General features: G+C 34.3%; 4 protein-coding genes and 1 non-coding gene across 6 annotated transcripts; all 5 read left to right on the forward strand.

Moving 5' to 3' along the window:
* The first annotated feature begins 91 nt into the window (after positions 1–91).
* On the forward strand, positions 92–2,528 carry LOC18028613 (methylsterol monooxygenase 1-2). Its single transcript, XM_006413562.2, has 5 exons — positions 92–533; positions 789–1,111; positions 1,532–1,679; positions 1,781–1,813; positions 2,013–2,528. The coding sequence occupies exons 1-5, from the start codon at positions 198–200 to the stop codon at positions 2,067–2,069; spliced, it is 897 nt and encodes a 298-aa protein (XP_006413625.1). The 5' UTR covers positions 92–197; the 3' UTR covers positions 2,070–2,528.
* A 17-nt stretch (positions 2,529–2,545) lies between these two features.
* On the forward strand, positions 2,546–2,618 carry TRNAK-CUU. The gene has a single exon. It is a non-coding gene; the product is annotated as a tRNA-Lys (tRNA).
* A 1,217-nt stretch (positions 2,619–3,835) lies between these two features.
* On the forward strand, positions 3,836–5,775 carry LOC112082230 (methylsterol monooxygenase 1-3). Its single transcript, XM_024149711.1, has 5 exons — positions 3,836–4,205; positions 4,605–4,927; positions 5,213–5,360; positions 5,451–5,486; positions 5,588–5,775. Exons 1-5 carry the CDS (start codon positions 3,882–3,884, stop codon positions 5,630–5,632), a joined length of 876 nt encoding a protein of 291 aa, XP_024005479.1. The 5' UTR covers positions 3,836–3,881; the 3' UTR covers positions 5,633–5,775.
* Positions 5,776–7,444: 1,669 nt separating this feature from the next.
* Positions 7,445–10,024, forward strand: LOC18028315 (probable protein S-acyltransferase 13). The gene is made up of 7 exons (XM_024149710.1): positions 7,445–7,800; positions 8,351–8,570; positions 8,659–8,750; positions 9,042–9,171; positions 9,281–9,366; positions 9,473–9,538; positions 9,687–10,024. The coding sequence occupies exons 1-7, from the start codon at positions 7,612–7,614 to the stop codon at positions 9,816–9,818; spliced, it is 915 nt and encodes a 304-aa protein (XP_024005478.1). The 5' UTR covers positions 7,445–7,611; the 3' UTR covers positions 9,819–10,024.
* Positions 10,025–10,397: 373 nt separating this feature from the next.
* LOC18028316 lies at positions 10,398–12,694 on the forward strand. Of its 2 annotated transcripts, none has more exons than XM_006413564.2 (7): positions 10,398–10,538; positions 11,069–11,510; positions 11,615–11,784; positions 11,871–11,951; positions 12,053–12,128; positions 12,248–12,325; positions 12,426–12,694. In XM_006413564.2, exons 2-7 carry the CDS (start codon positions 11,081–11,083, stop codon positions 12,551–12,553), a joined length of 963 nt encoding a protein of 320 aa, XP_006413627.1. In that variant the 5' UTR covers positions 10,398–10,538; positions 11,069–11,080; the 3' UTR covers positions 12,554–12,694. The 2 variants fall into 2 exon arrangements, with proteins under 2 accessions (XP_006413627.1, XP_024005158.1); XM_024149390.1 differs by having other exon boundaries at positions 10,405–10,538; positions 11,076–11,510; positions 12,426–12,656.
* Positions 12,695–17,071: the final 4,377 nt, after the last annotated feature.

The following is a 17,071-nucleotide window of genomic DNA, read 5'->3' on the forward strand; positions in this document are numbered from 1 at the left end:
ACATTTGTTGGTGGACCGATGAAGCCACGTCATCAAAACAAATATTCGCCAAATCAGTATATATATATAAATATAACAGACCAAATAATCCAGCTAAACAACGACGACACTCTCCACTCTCTCTCTCTCTCTCAATCTCAATCTCACGTCAACGACCGTCGCCGTCACCGGAAAAACGAGTCTCGTCGTCTTGAACAATGATCCCTTACGCGACGGTTGAAGAGGCGTCAATGGCGTTAGGTCGAAACCTCACGAGGCTCGAGGTTGTGTGGTTCGATTACTCCGCCACAAAGTCCGATTACTACCTCTACTGCCACAACATTCTCTTCCTCTTCCTCATCTTCTCCCTCGTTCCTCTCCCTCTCGTCATCGTCGAATCCTTGCGATCTGCATCTGGCTGGTTCGATCGGTATAAGATTCAGCCCAAGGTGAAGAACTCGTTCTCCGATATGTTCCGGTGTTACAGAGACGTCATGAAGATGTTCCTTCTCGTCGTTGGCCCCTTGCAACTCGTTTCTTATCCTTCGATCCAGGTAATTTCCAGAGATTTGTATCTCAATCGATATAATCTAGAGAGTGTGTGTTCTTATGTTGGGTTTTGTAGCTACTGGGTTTCAAAATCGAAAAAGCAATTCGAATTGATCCGGCTCGAATGTCCTTCAATTCGAGTTTAATTTGGCAATGGCATTGCGAATTTGACGGAATATTGATGTATGTTTATAAGATTTGATAGTATATTTTGACTGAATCTGAGCCAATGAAGGCGATTCTGTGTGTGTGTTTAACAGATGATTGAGATTCGAAGTGGATTGCCATTACCATCTTGTTTGGAGATTGTAGCACAGTTAGTGGTTTACTTCTTGGTAGAGGATTACACAAACTACTGGATCCATAGGTTCTTCCATTGCAAATGGGGTTATGAGAAGATTCACCATATCCATCATGAGTACACTGCTCCTATAGGATATGCTGCTCCTTATGCACATTGGGCTGAGGTTTTGGTTCTTGGGATCCCGACGTTTCTTGGACCGGCGATTGCTCCTGGCCACATGATTACCTTTTGGTTGTGGATAGCTTTACGCCAAATTGAAGCCATTGAAACTCACAGCGGGTTAGTGAAGAATGAATAGAGAAAATCAAATAAAAAAAAACTCTCTTTTTATTTTCTTGCTTGCTTTTGGTTTTTCTATTCGTTTATGTATGCATCATATCAACTTTTGCATTGTTTTTAGCATAACTTTTTCATCTTTCCTTTGTTAGTACATATATGTAATTTATTATGATTGAGGGGGTAATAGTGTGGTTCACCTTTTTTGTTGTTGGTGGGGCTAAGGTAAGCACTAGCCTTTTCTGATACTTTTAGATCCTTTTAGCTTTTGAGGATCGTTTAGAGTCTGCTTAGGTAACCTTTTGGTGAGCATTCCCATTGGCTGAATATGAAAACGTCCTTCAAAATGATAAGCATCTCATCTTAGACCATCTAAAGCAAATTAAGTATTTCAAGAGTATGATGTTTTATTATGTTTTGCAGATATGATTTTCCATGGACTCTGACAAAATACATTCCGTTCTATGGTGGAGCTGAGTATCATGATTATCATCACTACGTTGGAGGACAAAGCCAGAGCAACTTCGCTTCAGTTTTCACTTACTGCGATTACATCTACGGAACTGACAAAGTGAGTATTGAATCTTCAGTTTCCTTTCTAGTTAGCGTCTAGTAATTCTTGATGAAATCATTGACAATGTGGTAATGTAAAATTTTCTTACTTTCCATCAGGGTTACCGATTTCAAAAGAAGCTTCTTCAGCAGGTAAAATAATATTCCCAAAACAGAGACTTGCATAAGTAGCTTATCTCTCTGCGTTGCCATCAAACGCAGCTATCAATTGCGAGTTCACATAACCATGTGGTCACATAAATATGAGTTTAATATCATATTTGATGATATGTTTCTTGATATTTTACTTGCACATACTCCACTAATTAATGCTGTATCTTATGAGTTGCAGATCAAGGAGGAGTCGAAGAAGAGCAACAAGCAGAATGGAGGAGAGAAATTCGATTAGTGCAACTACTCCTCACGAGGATTGAAGTTTCTATCAGGTGATAAAGCAGACGCAGCTTTACTTATCATAAGTCATAAGCAATCTACTAATCTCAAAAGTCAAGACTCACAAAAGAAAGTGTAGTTAGTCCTCCTCTTTTCTGATCTGTCTTGTTTCACATGGAAATGCTCCTTAACGACATTTTCGATCTGTGTGCGTCTTTCTCGATCTAAAAGGTTTTTTTTTCTGGTTTCGAACTCTTAGGGAAGGCATTATAATTCTGTATGGTAGATAAAAAAGATCAGAAAGAATCATGTTAAATCGTTGGTGAGTTTTTTTTTTTGTTCGTCTATCTTTTTAGTTTTGTTTAATTGTTTTTTTTTCATTAATGGAATTGTATTGTCAAGAGAATCCTTCATTTGGGTAAGCAACTTTGATCAGTAAAGATTGGTCAAGAAATGATACTATATTAACTTACACGGATTAGTAAACAACAAGCCCGTCTAGCTCAGTTGGTAGAGCGCAAGGCTCTTAACCTTGTGGTCGTGGGTTCGAGCCCCACGGTGGGCGTCTGTTTTATATTCTAAATTGTTTTCGTGGATAAATTAAAGAAATTTTTGTCAAGAATCATAGCCTATTTAATATGCATGCAGCATATTTCTATAGTAAATGACTTAAATCTTTGCATGAGTAATGACGACCAATTTAGCCTATTCTAAATTGTTTTCGGGGATAAATTAAAGAAATTTTTGTCAAGAATCATAGCCTATTTAATATGCATGCAGCATATTTCTATAGTAAATGACTTAAATCTTTGCGCCCGCATAGTTGCGTGGGTGTTATACCACTTCACCCAGATTCGATCCTCTCTGAAAACAAAATAACAGCATGCTTTAACTTAAAAAAGCAGATAAAAACACCGAAAAATCATTATTTCCTTACACCAAAGAAAAAAAAAATCATTTTTCTTCACGTCACGTGAACACACAATGAATCGTGAGAGTTGTAGAGATAGCCTAAAATTTTATTTCAGTTTAAGAAATTAACAAAATACTCCAAATCTAAACTCTTTAACTCTAAACCTAAAATCGCATCCTAAACTCTAAACACTAAAAACATTTACATGGTGCTGCTTATATCTCATATCTCGTTTTTTTGTTCTTTCAAAATTCCAATTTTGGCCATAATTGCACTGCAAGTCTGTAATGGTCTTTTTTCGGGAGTAATTGTGTGATAGAACGGGTCAAAAACAGTAACTGGAAGCATTGTCCATAGATAAAAAATATATATATGTTTAATTCAAATATCTACTGTCATTCAAGTTTTAATGAGAAAATCATCATAATATTAAGTGTGTCCACTCATTTTGTGTGTAAAAACGAGGTTGTCTATCCTAGACGTATCCGCTAATTTACAAAAAAAAAAAGGCGTTATTATTAAAAGAAATTGAAATCGTTTTAAACATGTGTATGAGAGTAAATAGTACATGTAGAGATAAGATACTACAAAAAAAAAAGGACGACATGACATGCTTTTTTGTGTGTTCTTCTAAAAACGTAAAGAAGAGGACTCAATTTGGCGGACTTGTCAAAGGGAAAAGGTAAGAAACAAAATGGGGAAATGGTAACAGAAAATCGCAGAAGTTAGGTGTCCAAATCCAAAACACTCGTTAAAGTTCCCTAATTAATATTACTTCGAAATCTGTACATTTTTATATAATATTTCCACCATCCTTATATATATACATCCTGAAATGCAATCAAGTCAAGTAATCAGTCAATTAACTTCAAAAGCATTGCTAGCCACAAAAACAACACACACAAATCCCACTATATGATCCCTTTCCCAACCATTGAAGATGCGTCCGTAGCGTTAGGAAGAAACCTGACTTGGTTCGAGACGGTTTGGTTCGAGTACTCAGCCACCAAATCGAATTTCTATGTATATTGCCATACCATTTTGTTACTGTTCCTCGTCTTTTCCCTCGCTCCTCTCCCTTTTGTGTTTGTGGAATTGACCGGTTGGTTCGACCGGTTCAAGATTCAGCCGAATGTGAAGTATTCGTTATCTGAAATGTTCCGATGTTATAAAGATGTCATGAAGCTGTTCTTTCTCGTGGTCGGCACTTTGCAACTCGTTACTTATCCTTCGATCCAGGTTTAGTTATTACATTTTTTTGTTTTTGTTTTTGGCTTTGGATTTATTACTATTTACCTATTTTAACTGTGAGTTTTGCAACATATATATCTTCTGAGAGCTAGTTTTAGAAAAGAAAAAAAAAGTTGCTGATTTTTTTGGGTCATTTAAATCAATTCCCCTTTTAATTAAATATTATTTGCATACTGTAAATTCAAACGCAAAAACTTGTAAATGTATCTCATGATATATTCGATGACCCAATTTGCAATACAACAGTCTATGGATACAGTAGTTGGTGAAATCTTCTATCAAGAAGTTAGTTGTGCTACTGTACATCACAAATTATTTATTTTTGTCATATTCTTGAAATGTACTTAAAGGAATAGTAGTATGTGATTATATGTGTTTTAATTGCAGATGGTTGGAATTCGAAGTGGATTGCCATTACCATCGTTAATGGAGATTGTAGCACAACTAGTGGTTTACTTCTTGATAGAAGATTACACAAACTACTGGATCCATAGATTGTTGCATTGCAAATGGGGTTATGAGAAGATACATCGGATCCATCACGAGTACACATCTCCGATCGGATATGCATCGCCGTATGCACATTGGGCCGAGATCTTGATTCTTGGGATTCCGACGTTTCTTGGACCGGCGGTTGCACCTGGCCACATTATGACCTTTTGGCTTTGGATAAGTTTACGTCAAATCGAGGCTATCGAGACTCACAGCGGGTAAAACAGCAAAAAAATCCAAATCATAATCCTGTTTAATTACCTTTTACATTACCTACTTATAAAGAAAGCATAATTAATTTTTTATCGTTACCATTTTGAAAAATAAATGCCTAACAGGAGAACGAGAAATTTTCGTTTTCGACTACGATTAAGTGGGCGTTTGATGTTAACAAAATATATTCTAGAACTAAATAAATGTAAAAGTGAACATAGGTTTTTACATTTGAAGTTAGGGTTGTTCAAAATAAAAATGTTATTATTTATTGTTTTTTTTTTTTGCAGATATGATTTTCCTTGGAGTCTGACAAAATGCATTCCATTTTATGGTGGAGCTGAGTATCATGACTATCACCACTACGTTGGAGGAAAAAGTCAGAGCAATTTCGCTTCAGTTTTCACGTACTGTGATTACATTTATGGAACTGACAAAGTGAGTGTTGATCAAATATCAATCAAATCAATTCTTGTTCTTTAATTTCAATTTAAACAGTGACCAATATTTTTATTTTTCTATCATTAGGGCTATCGGATCCATAAGAAGCTTCTTCATCAGAAGGTTAATATTCTCAAGTTCAGATTCATAATTTTAGCTTCTTATACAGCTTCACATCTTATCCATTGTTTACTTTTTTTATGAAATATATCTTATATGTGTAGATAAAAATGGAGGCTGAGGAGAAGGGAGGAACAAAATACGATTAGTAATAGATTCGGAGAGGGTTAAAAGTTTCAATCCAGTGATAAGATCGATTAAATAATTGTATATATATATATATAATATGATCCATATATATATGTTAAGTGGTTTGTATTGTGGTGTCAATAATTAATCTCCATGTTAAAAAGTATATGCGTGGTGATATTTTGTTTGATTGTTTATTATAAAAAAGTATATGCGACGCAAATCAGTACAAGAAAAACAATTTGTTATTCTTCTTAAATGCCCGGTTATATAAACTGACATTCACTTTACTAACTCCCGCAATGACAAGTCGGGAATGAATGGATGATAAAGGTTTGTAAACATAATTCATACATTTTATGAAAAACTATAAACAAAATGTATTAGCCTCAATAAGATTTCTCTCTAGTTTCTATCGTTCTACGAATTCATAGTTGTTCTTTCTTTTTTTTTTCGTAAAAAGAATTCATAGTTGTTCACCTGTGCTTATATACAACATTTATAATAAGCCAAACTTTCAGTGAGCCAAGTTTGTCCACTCGTTTTGTGTGTGTGTGTGTGATTGACAGACTGTGTCAACGAGCTTGTCTATTCTTTAGATCAAAGAACCAAAAGAGAGATCGTTGCGTAGATTTTCAAAAACAATTAAAAAACAGGTTTAGCTATTCAAAATCTTTTTTTTTAAAATGAGTTTTCTTTCGACCATAGTTTTATAAATAAAATTTGCAATAACGATTAACGATTAGATATCATGCAACCTATATAACTGAGAAGAAAAAGAAATAACCTTACTTAAAAAAGAAAAAGAATTAAAATTTCTTAAAACGAATGTGTGATCCGAGGATGAGAATGGAGAAGTAAACAGTACACAAAAGATAAGATTATTTGGTGTTCTACGAAAAATCAGAAAGAGGAGGACATTTGGCGGACTTGTCAAAGGGAAAGAAGGTAAGAAACAAATCGAAACGGAAATCGCAGAAATTAGGTTACTATCGTGCTTCTGATTGGTTAAACTGTTAAAGAGTCCAAAACCCTCGTTTTATTTCCTTAATTAACTATACTTCGAACTCTGTGCATTTTATATAACACCCTTAAATACATTCTGAGTCACTAACCTCAAAACAATTGTACAGTACAATTATTGTACTATATTTCGTTGATGATCGAGAGAGAAAAGGAAGAAAAGATATGTTAATGAACCGAATCAGATACAATCCGGTTCTAAACTTCTAATACAACTATGTTATATGTTACGTAGATAAAAAAAAATACTTAGATCATATATATATTATATAAATGATTTCAATTCAGAGAATATTTTTTGAAAGTAATGTGAGTAAACTACATTGAAAATGTAGAACAATACTAGTAAAACAAAAAAAATAAATAATTTGAATGAAAAACTGAATAATTTGGATATCTTTTGTAAAAATGAAAAATATAGAATTATTATAAAAAACATGTGAGATATATAGTTTGAATATTTAGATAGAGTACGAATGATTTGGATACTCAAAATTTTAACTAAATCGGATAATTTTTGGATGATTTATGTAATGTCAGAACATTGTAATAAATTGAATTACCATAGTATTTTATCTACTAAAATGTATTATACATTTATACTTATCTAAACGAGTATTTTTTTCTTTTTCTTTTTACTCCAAAAAATAGTAATCTGGTTCTTATATATTAATATGTTACATGTTAATTATTTTTTTCTGTTTTTTTTTTCTCTTGAAATTTTTCATTCAATCATGCGTGCATTAATTTAGTTACCTTCTAATACAAGATTAGGACTTAATTATAATTTATAAGAAAGAAGCGAGAAATGGAGAAAAGAAATTGTTCTTTGAAAGGAAAATTATCCAAGAAAATTATGGAGCTTTCAGCTCGAATTTTCCCAAAGTTATAAACTTTCTTCCTCAATTCAATAAGGGTTTGATTCATTTTCCTTCATCGACCAAGAAATCTCGGGTTTTCGAAGAGCCCCCGAACAATGGCGTGGAACGTGTTCAAGTTCTGCACAGCACTTCGCGCCTTGGGTTCGATTATGATCCTGGTCGTAATCGGAATCATCGGATTCACATACTACGCCGTTGTAGTCGCGAATTACGGACCGGCTCTATTGCTCGGTGGTTTCGATTCATTAGTAGCTCTTCTCGTTTTAGGGCTGTTTCACTTTCTGGTAAAATTCATATTGATTCTAATCCCTTTTGAGGATCTTGCATTTAGTACTGGTTTCGCTTGTTAGTCTTCGTTCTGTATTGGCTTATCTTTTGAGATCTCTGCTAATACAATGATAAGCTGGTCCGGATTTTGTTTTTTTACTTCTTTGCTCAGATCAGAATTTAATTTGGTATGAGACTCAATCTGGCTTGATGTAGATTAGGTTGATTAGATTTCTGATTGTAGGATTTCAAGTATCACGATGATGAAATCTATCACATCTTGTAATACAGATTGTAATTAGATTAGGACACTAGCGAGATATTCGAAAGTTTTGTCATGGATACTATAAGCCAAACAAGCAATCAAGTAGTCATCTTTTTTTCTTTTGTTTGGTTTAGTGTAGAGAGTGTCTGTGTTTCCTCTAGTTTTGAAGCTGTTGGTTTACTCTACCTTGTTATAGATTATCTAACATTTGAACTCCCACGCACTTTAGAACTCTCAGAAGTCATAGATAAACAGAGGAAGTGAAGGGAGTCCCTTGTGATGATTGTTGTTTTGTGTTGCAGCTTATAATGTTACTGTGGAGTTATTTCTCTGTTGTTGTTACGGACCCTGGTGGTGTTCCACCGGGTTGGAGGCCGGAACTAGACATAGAGAAAAACGAAGGAAACCAACCAGCGATTGCAGACCAATCACTTTCGGTTGGAGGTTCCTCGTCTCATGGTGTAAGATACTGCCGAAAGTGCAATCAGTATAAACCGCCACGTTCTCACCATTGTTCTGTCTGTAAGTCTCTTCAATGTCTGAGTCCGGTGGTGTATTTTTGTTTTTTTGTTTTTGTTCTTGAAAAAGGTTTCATCTTGGGCGTTTTCAGGTGGAAGATGCATACTAAAGATGGACCATCATTGTGTTTGGGTTGTGAATTGTGTTGGGGCAATGAATTACAAGTCTTTTCTCCTATTCTTGGTATGTCTAGGAACTTATCATAGCATTTTATGCAAATGAAGTTGTGTGTGGGCCTACGGGCATTGTTCATGAATAGGATTAGAACTTTTCTCGATTAATGAAGCGAGGCTAAGAGTTTCTTCTGTCTTGATCTATGTTAACTAATTCGCTTTGGACCCATGTTTCTAACAGTTTCCATGACACAATCCATCCTTCCACATGTACCAACAGATTTTCTTGAACTATTCTCTTATAAAGTATGTCATTATTGTTGCCATGATCTTAATGCATTCTCAATATGTCAAAATGCAGTTTTACACATTTCTTGAGACAACGGTGGTTGCAACATCATTATTTCCAGTTTTCCTTGTGTTCTTTACCGATGAAGAAGCTGATATAACCGTATCACCAGGAAGCCTGGCAGCCACCTTTGTTGCATTTGGTGAGTCCAAAGATACATATACATCTCAATTTCTATTTTTTGTGTAGTTGTTTGTTTCAGAACACCTTAACCATTAGCAATTCACAATCTTCCCTTTCTTGCTATCCAGTATTGAACATAGCATTTGCGCTAAGTGTCCTTGGCTTCCTAATCATGCACATACTGCTGGTCGCGCGTAACAGCACAACTATTGAGGTAAAAAAACTCTCACTTGGGTTTGCTTTTTAACTTAGATATCTCGAGAATATCCATTGCCCATGGCAATAAACTTACTGACTAATGTAATACTTCTTGACGTCAGGCATATGAGAAGTATACAGCTCCTAACTCGCCTTATAACCTTGGTCGTAAGACAAACTTTGAACAGGTTCTCTCTCCATCTCAAAACTCAATTCTTTTTATGGTCGATTCTTGGGGTTAACTGAAGAAGTTTCTGGCTACTTAAGATGGAAAAATCTTGGACATAAACACAATCAAAGGTTTTAAAGTTTAGTTTGTTTCTTTTGTTGAATCAGGTTTTTGGAAGGGATAAAATGTATTGGTTCGTGCCATTGTACACGGAAGACGATATGAAGAGGTTGCCGGCACTTCGAGGGTTAGACTTTACGAGCAGGTCGGAGGAGTCGGAGCCGCTTCAGTCTCTATGACCTTAAGCTTGTCACTCTTGGAAATGGGTCTGTTTTGTGTATGTATCATCAATATGTCTTGTGTATTAAAGATTAGTGGTTTAGTGGTTTTGAGGATGTTTTTTTTTTTTTCGTGAAAAGAAATTTCTCAACCTTTTTCTGCAACACAACTTGTATTTTCCTTTGACCGAATGACCAACACAATATATATATTTTTTGGTTGTTTCTTTTTGGGGATCATATGATTGAAATTTTCCTGATTGAAATTGCTTTAAAGTGTTTTTTTTTTCCTTCTTATTATGCAAACGATCAGTACTTTCTTAAATATTGCGGTAAGTTGATCACTCTAATGAAAACTAAATGCAATTATAGCAAAGTGACATTTTCTATAAATAAACAGATCATATAACTAATTTTAATTATAAGAAGAAATCTAATAATTACGCCATGTTAAGAAGAAAATCTATGAATTCCATTGACAATGGTCATGAGACAATTACAGAAATGGTGTCCGAGAGGAAACGTGTAAACGATCGGCCAATCATATCGCGACTTCTGTATAAAGTAAAAACACTTCTTAAAAATTCATTCTCTCATTTGCCGTCCTGCCGGAGAAAATTGCATAAAGGTTTTAAAAGATATTTCTCAATTGCAAATCATCATCAGCTCGAGAGATTTCTTCACTTTCAGATTTTAATTTCGCGAAATTCTTTGATTTTCTTGTGCCAATCGTTGTTCAAGGTATGAACTTTATGATCTTTCTCCTTGAATTTTTCTGTTTTGAGTTTCGTTTGTCTTTAGGGTTTGTCGTTATGGCTAGATTACGTTCCTGAGTTGTTTTCTGAACTTGATTGTCATCGATTAACGTAGCTTCTCTTAGTTTCCTCTTTCCTTTTCGAATTTTGATTCTATGTGATTCGTTTGGTATCAATCTGGTTTTGCTCGAACTATTGAATCGATGTACTAAGAATATTAGGAGAGCCTTGGGTAGGATCGATCCTGTTTGGGTGATTTAATTGGATTTGGTTTACTCTTGAAGTTGCTAAGATCTCTACTTTTGTGTTCCCTTTGTTTCCTCATGATGTTAACTTGCTGGAAATGTGATGAAAATGCAGTTTCAGCTTGCTGGAAACAATATGTGATCTTGTGTTTGTGTTTGAAGACAGCACTTTACATATACATATTATTTAAAAATTCTACTTTTTTTATCCCCTGTTTTAGTCAGTTGTTTTGCATTTAAGCTTTTTTCTCATATGAATCTTGTATTGTAGTAACCAGAGAAGATGCAAGGAGGTGGTAGAGATCCTTTCAACTTTGGTGGCCCTTTTGGAGGCTCTTTTCGTGGTGGTTTTGGTGGTTCTTTTGGTGGCCCTTTAGGTGGCCCTAGTAATGGTCCTCAGAATCTGATGGCCAATTTTTTCGGAGGAAGAGATCCGTTCGATGACCCTTTTTTCACGCAGCCTTTTGGTGGTGGAATGTTTCAGTCTAGCTTATTCGGTCCCAACATGGATCCTTTTGCAGGAATGCGTCCTCCATCGGGTTTTATCGAGAATCATCAGCCACCACAACCGAGAATATCACGTGGACCTATCATTGAAGAGATTGATTCAGATGATGAGAAAGAAGGAGATGGTGATAAAGAGAAGAAAGGAAGTCTAGGGAAACATGGCAGGTCAAGCAGTGAGGCGGAAGCTGAAGATGCTAGAGAAGAAGGTGAAACCTTTTTTTTTGTATTTTTCTTTCTCTGCCTTGGTTTTGAAACGGAAGGGTATTGTTTTGTTTCTTTGGAGCTGAGTGTGTGTTTTATGTTGATGCAGAGAGAAGGAACAGACAAATGCAAAACATGAATGTGAATGCTATGGTAAACAATGGACAATGGCAACCACAAACTCGTAGTTTTAGTTTCCAGAGCTCGAGTGTTACATACGGTGGTCATAACGGAAACTACTATACTTCATCGAAGACAAGAAGGACAGGAAGTGATGGGGTGAGTTGTAGCTGTAACGCCATTTGTTTGTGTAAAATCTTTTTAGTTTATGCTTGCTACTAAAAACCGGTGTTATTGTGAAACAGGTAACTCTTGAAGAAAGCAAAGAAGCCAATACTGCAACACGAGAAGCAGCGCACAGGATTTCAAGAGGCCTTCGTAACAAGGTAGCTTGATCGAACATACCTTGAGGAGGATAGTTAAAGTCTTTTTTTTTTTCGTTTTGTTGTTGGATCAATATAATTAGTGATGTTTTCAATGCTTGCAGGGCCACACGGTTGCACGTAAACTTAACTCAGATGGTCGGGTTGACACAACGCAGACCTTGCACAATTTAAACGAAAGTAAGTAACAGTTTTCTCGTTAAGCTTGAGAAAGATTAAAGTTGGAATGAGAAAATCAAAAAAGTCAGATAACCATTTACCTTTTTTCTTTTCTTGCTTTCAATTGCAAAAATCTGCAGATGATTTGGCTGATTTTGAACAGTCTTGGAGTGGAAATGCTAGAATGCAATTACCCGGTCGGTCTGGTTCCTTTGGCAGTAAGTAGTCACAAATTACGGTGTAGAATTTTTCTTTTTCAAATTTTTGGCGTTCTTTTCTAAACAACAAGAAAACTTCTCTCTTTTGACATTGTTACAGGTGGTCTTGTTAACAGAGAGCAGCCAATGTTGCTTCCCTCGAGTGATCCAAGTCCTTCTCGTGCACGAGAAGAGTCATCCAGAAGAACAAAGGCTGCAATGAATGTAAGAGGAAATGGCAGAAACTAATCTCGGACTACATGTACAAGTTCTTGAAGGCTTTAGTTGTAACCAAAGAGTATTATTATTTACTTAGTTGCATCGTTACTGTAACTGTATGATGACAGGATTTGAGGGTTTTATGATAATGTTATATGCATGTTTGTGCTACATTAAACTGTTCTTAGTGCTTATAACGCTGATTTTTTTTTTAAAGAAGTATCTGCAGACGTAGTAACACAGAAAACAGAGTTCAGAGACAAAGAAACAGAATTATGAATAAGTTTAAGAAGGAGACTCGATCTTTAAAACCTTTGTGTGGTTGCTCTGTTTTCCTTTTTTAACTCTGTTCGCGTTGCATGACCATTCCAACTTTCACATATTCGATATTGATGTAGACGACACCGTGAGAGTCTTCTCCGACAATCACCTCTACACACATTGTCGTTAACACCATCGTTGAATTGATCTCTGTTGCAACCACCGTAAGCTTTTCTACTTTGTTTGAGATTGTTTTTTCTAAAAGATTCAAATTATAGTTCTTATTATAAGAACCAGGATTTTAACTATAACAATCTATATAGACTTAGTAAACAAAAATGAAAGGCGAAATCAAAAGTAGAGAGAGTGGCCTCATTTGCTCTGACTATAGGAAGATATGATGAGATGATGAATGAATCTGTGGGTATATGTAAATCAGTAAATATATACTGAAACAAATTGGTACGGACAATTCTTGATTTTCCTCTTTCTAAAACAAAATTCTATTACTATTGTCTCTACGATTAAGTTTGACAAAGAAAAAGAAAACTCTACGGTAATGTGATTTACTTCCTAAGTGCATACATTTGTGTACCACTATTTCTCAGTTAAGTGGACTGGGAACTGCGTCAAGAAATATATATTTGTTTACTTGCTCCAAAACTCTCTCTTCATTTAACTTTTTGAGATTCTAACATAATAAAACCAAAAAAAAAAAAAAAATAGAATAGTGAGAACAGTATAGTCAAGACTCATGACTCACTTGCATTCCTGTGTTTACCCACACATTCAAGACGTCATGACTCATGATAGCATCATTTGTACTAAACAGTTTTTCTACTTACTATTTATAAAAAATCTCTCTTTATTTTTTAAGAGAAACTCCCATTTAAAAAATCAGTAATATGTATAAAAAAGGATTAAAATAAAGGCACCACGAAATGAAAAAAAAAATAGCATAACTTTAAAAAATTTTCACCATGTCAATGTAAGAATTATCACTTCATAATCCATCTACAAACGTTCAACATACTTTATAAGTGGGATCTATTCATTCTTCGTAGTGACTCATGACTTTTTGGATTCTGACTTTTCCCATAGTCTCAAAAGCTATTTGGTTTAATGAAAAGTAATATGGTTTTATACTCAATTCAGCTAAAAAACTAATTATTATCTGTTCTCATTTTAACAAATGGGTTTGCAAAGGCGCTTAAGTTTCGCATGATCTCACCTTCTAAGATGTAATACTATGGAACTTTACTTACTATCTCTACACTTTTTTGGAGTTATCTAATTCATGTAAAATTTTGCACTAGATATGCCAATGTTATGTTTGTATATAATATGAAGAAATGTTTATTTATAGTAATATTTAATTATTTAGCTGAAACAAAATAAATATCAATATGTAATATTTATTTTACTACTGTGAATCTGTGATCCAAATTTTCTTCCACCTTTCTATTGTTTTAATATTCGGTAGTGATGTGATATACACATTTCTTTGGTTTATCATTGTTTTTAGAAAACAAAATTGAAATTCGTTTGAAATACAGCGTATATCACTAGAACCCAACTAGTTTTTACGCTGTATTTATGAGCTTTGCAGAACTGCCATAGAACCCAACTATCTTTTTACCTCTCTCCCCAAAAACAATCTTTCGTCGGCTATGCATGTAACTATTGACTCCATAAGCCTTAGATGTTCGCTTGTTTGTCTTGAATTTAAGCATCAACACTTCGCCAACGGAAGTTCCAATATAAAACACGCATGCCTCCACTTCTTTGATGTATTCATTCGGCTCCAGCTCAAACTGCCAACAAGAAAAAGGATTTGTGAAGAAAACTGAAATCGAAAAAGCAATGAATTCAAGAAGTAAAAAATGTCATTAATTAGTTTGGTAATTAAGAGACCTCCTCGGTTTTAGGGTTATCGTGTGAAAACGTGCCGTGACTGTATTCGTGTCCATCTAAAGTCTCTGTACCGTCGAGGTACTCAAACATGATGAAGTTGATACCAGAAGAATCGTAGCTTATTGTTATCTTCTTAACATTGTCATGGGCTCAATCATTCCACGCGACTCCTACGACGTTACCACCCGTTGATGCCATTTTCTTTGACATTATTGTTTCCTGAAAAATTCAATGATCCACTCAAGAACGGCGAAATAGTTATAAGTATAACAATCAAATACAAGATTACTTTTAAAATATGGATGAAAAATGTTCACGAGTACCTAAAGAATGTCAATTTGTATAAAGCTTTTATATAGAGAGACGAGTAATCATTGATACTATACATCTCCGAAAAGCAGGGCCGGATCTGAGGACAGCCTCATGAAACATTCGCCTACAGCTCCAAAATTTTTCTTAGGTCATATGTAAATTTTTTGGCCTCAAAATTGCAAAAAGAAAATTTTGTTCTTAAATTGTCTATAGCCCCCAAATTATCAGATGCACATGTCAAATGAAATGAAGGGCGAAAATAAAAGTAGAGAGAGAGTGATTTGCCACCTTTTGGCTTTTCGTATCTCTGATTCAAGGAATATGTGATGAGACTTAAGAGAGTAGTGTGTAGGGACATGTCTATATATATTGACACGCTTTTGTACGGATCATACTTAATTTTTCTCTTACTAATTAATTAATATTAATTTAATTAACATTAACAAAAAAGAATTACTATTAACATTAAAAGAGCAATACTAATGTCTAATGGTGTAACTTTCTCATATTGGTTATATTAAGAGTTCTAAGTTTAGAGACCATTACATTTATAGGAAGTAGTTGTGTCGAGATGATGCAAGAAAGTGGTGATATTTCATAGACATACGTGAGAGAAATGCTTTTGCCATCTTCCTGAGTTCTGTTGATCCATTTAATTTTTTTTATAAAGTTTATTTGTATTTCAGAAAACTAAAATGATTAATTAATATATATACTTAAACTGCAGTATCAAATGGATTCAGTAATAATTTCCTACGAAAGAAGACAAAAAAAAATATTAAGTGGTGATCATATTTGGAACAGTAGTAAGAACAATAAAACATCACTGTAAGATTTTTATAAACATATGTTCGCTAATAAACATATTCAATTGTAGGATTTTCCAAGTGACGGGAACAAATAAGACACGATAACATATTATCGGCCTGATCATCAAAGAATTTAAAAATGTTATTTTTCTTTAAATATTTTCGTACATATAGAAGAATTTGATTATCATATTATCGGCATTTGTGTTCTGATTTTAACGCAATTAAGATGTTTGTTAAGTATTATTGGTGCTCCTAAAGATGCAGATGGTGTTGCAGATGTTGATGTTTCATCAACTCCATGATTATCACCCATTTGTTGGTTTTGTGTCATGAAAATATCTTCAAACATAGGAATATTAGAATATTGGGGTACTTTATCGGATTCCATGGTGGTCACGATCTCATGATTTGCTCTTTTAAATTGTTGAAATTTTTTTCATAAGCCAAAGACATACCACAATACCCGATTACAGAGTCTTGGATGCTTCAGCTTTATAGCTGAGAGCATTAACAACATGTTCACGTTGTAAAGGCGAGAACGTCTTATTGTTTAGTATTTTCTAAACGTTTTCGGCTTCAAAAATTCTATGCACACGGTCAAACTTTTCAGACTCCGTCGATGGAAAATATGGTATAAAAGCGCATTCACCTATACACACGGATTTCAAGACTTTGTATGCAGAACAAGGGTTAGAAGCCATTCTTCTTTTTTGTATTATCTCTTTTAACCCTAAAAGACACAAGTGGATGAAATAAGAAAAAATAAACTTGAATCTTCATCTAAAATAAAACTATAAAATTAATTATGAACTATATATAGGCATGGACATAAAAGATTCCGCTCGATAATGGATATAAGGTACTACAATCTTTTTCAAGCTTGTTCATGATGAGTAAAATATTTCTATAAAAACTATATGTTCTGACAATTATATCATATAGTTTATCATAATATATAAGAAAAAATGTATTTAATTAAGGTAAGTTATATAAAATTTACTTTTCTTCGAAACTCATAACTGAAGATCATGAACGTGAAAATGATAAGCAAACTATGAGTGAGTAAAATAAATCATATAATAAAAAATATATATACAGATATATATATATATCGTACAAAAATGATTATCAAAACTTATTATTTTAGTTTTTTATATTGCATGGATTTAAACACAAGTTACACAACCGTGCACATATGTTTGTGGTTAAACTGTGAGACAATGAAATTTTTTTACTAAAACTCCTACGG

Source organism: Eutrema salsugineum, unplaced genomic scaffold (genome assembly GCF_000478725.1).
Source record: "Eutrema salsugineum unplaced genomic scaffold, Eutsalg1_0 scaffold_1, whole genome shotgun sequence".
Classification (NCBI taxonomy): domain Eukaryota; kingdom Viridiplantae; phylum Streptophyta; class Magnoliopsida; order Brassicales; family Brassicaceae; genus Eutrema; species Eutrema salsugineum.

Bases quoted from the DNA above. Each gene is read 5' to 3' on its own strand.
- LOC18028316 (XM_006413564.2), top strand. From the start codon at position 11,081: ATGCAAGGAGGTGGTAGAGATCCTTTCAACTTTGGTGGCCCTTTTGGA. The intron at 11,785-11,870 runs GTGAGTTGTAGC...ATTGTGAAACAG, and splicing joins GAAGGACAGGAAGTGATGGG to GTAACTCTTGAAGAAAGCAA. The intron at 11,952-12,052 runs GTAGCTTGATCG...CAATGCTTGCAG, and splicing joins CAAGAGGCCTTCGTAACAAG to GGCCACACGGTTGCACGTAA.
- LOC112082230 (XM_024149711.1), top strand. From the start codon at position 3,882: ATGATCCCTTTCCCAACCATTGAAGATGCGTCCGTAGCGTTAGGAAGA. The intron at 4,206-4,604 runs GTTTAGTTATTA...TTTTAATTGCAG, and splicing joins TTACTTATCCTTCGATCCAG to ATGGTTGGAATTCGAAGTGG. The intron at 4,928-5,212 runs GTAAAACAGCAA...TTTTTTTTGCAG, and splicing joins GCTATCGAGACTCACAGCGG to ATATGATTTTCCTTGGAGTC.
- LOC18028315 (XM_024149710.1), top strand. From the start codon at position 7,612: ATGGCGTGGAACGTGTTCAAGTTCTGCACAGCACTTCGCGCCTTGGGT. The intron at 7,801-8,350 runs GTAAAATTCATA...TTTGTGTTGCAG, and splicing joins TAGGGCTGTTTCACTTTCTG to CTTATAATGTTACTGTGGAG. The intron at 9,172-9,280 runs GTGAGTCCAAAG...CTTGCTATCCAG, and splicing joins AGCCACCTTTGTTGCATTTG to TATTGAACATAGCATTTGCG.
- LOC18028613 (XM_006413562.2), top strand. From the start codon at position 198: ATGATCCCTTACGCGACGGTTGAAGAGGCGTCAATGGCGTTAGGTCGA. The intron at 1,112-1,531 runs GTTAGTGAAGAA...TATGTTTTGCAG, and splicing joins GCCATTGAAACTCACAGCGG to ATATGATTTTCCATGGACTC. The intron at 1,814-2,012 runs GTAAAATAATAT...TATGAGTTGCAG, and splicing joins AAAAGAAGCTTCTTCAGCAG to ATCAAGGAGGAGTCGAAGAA.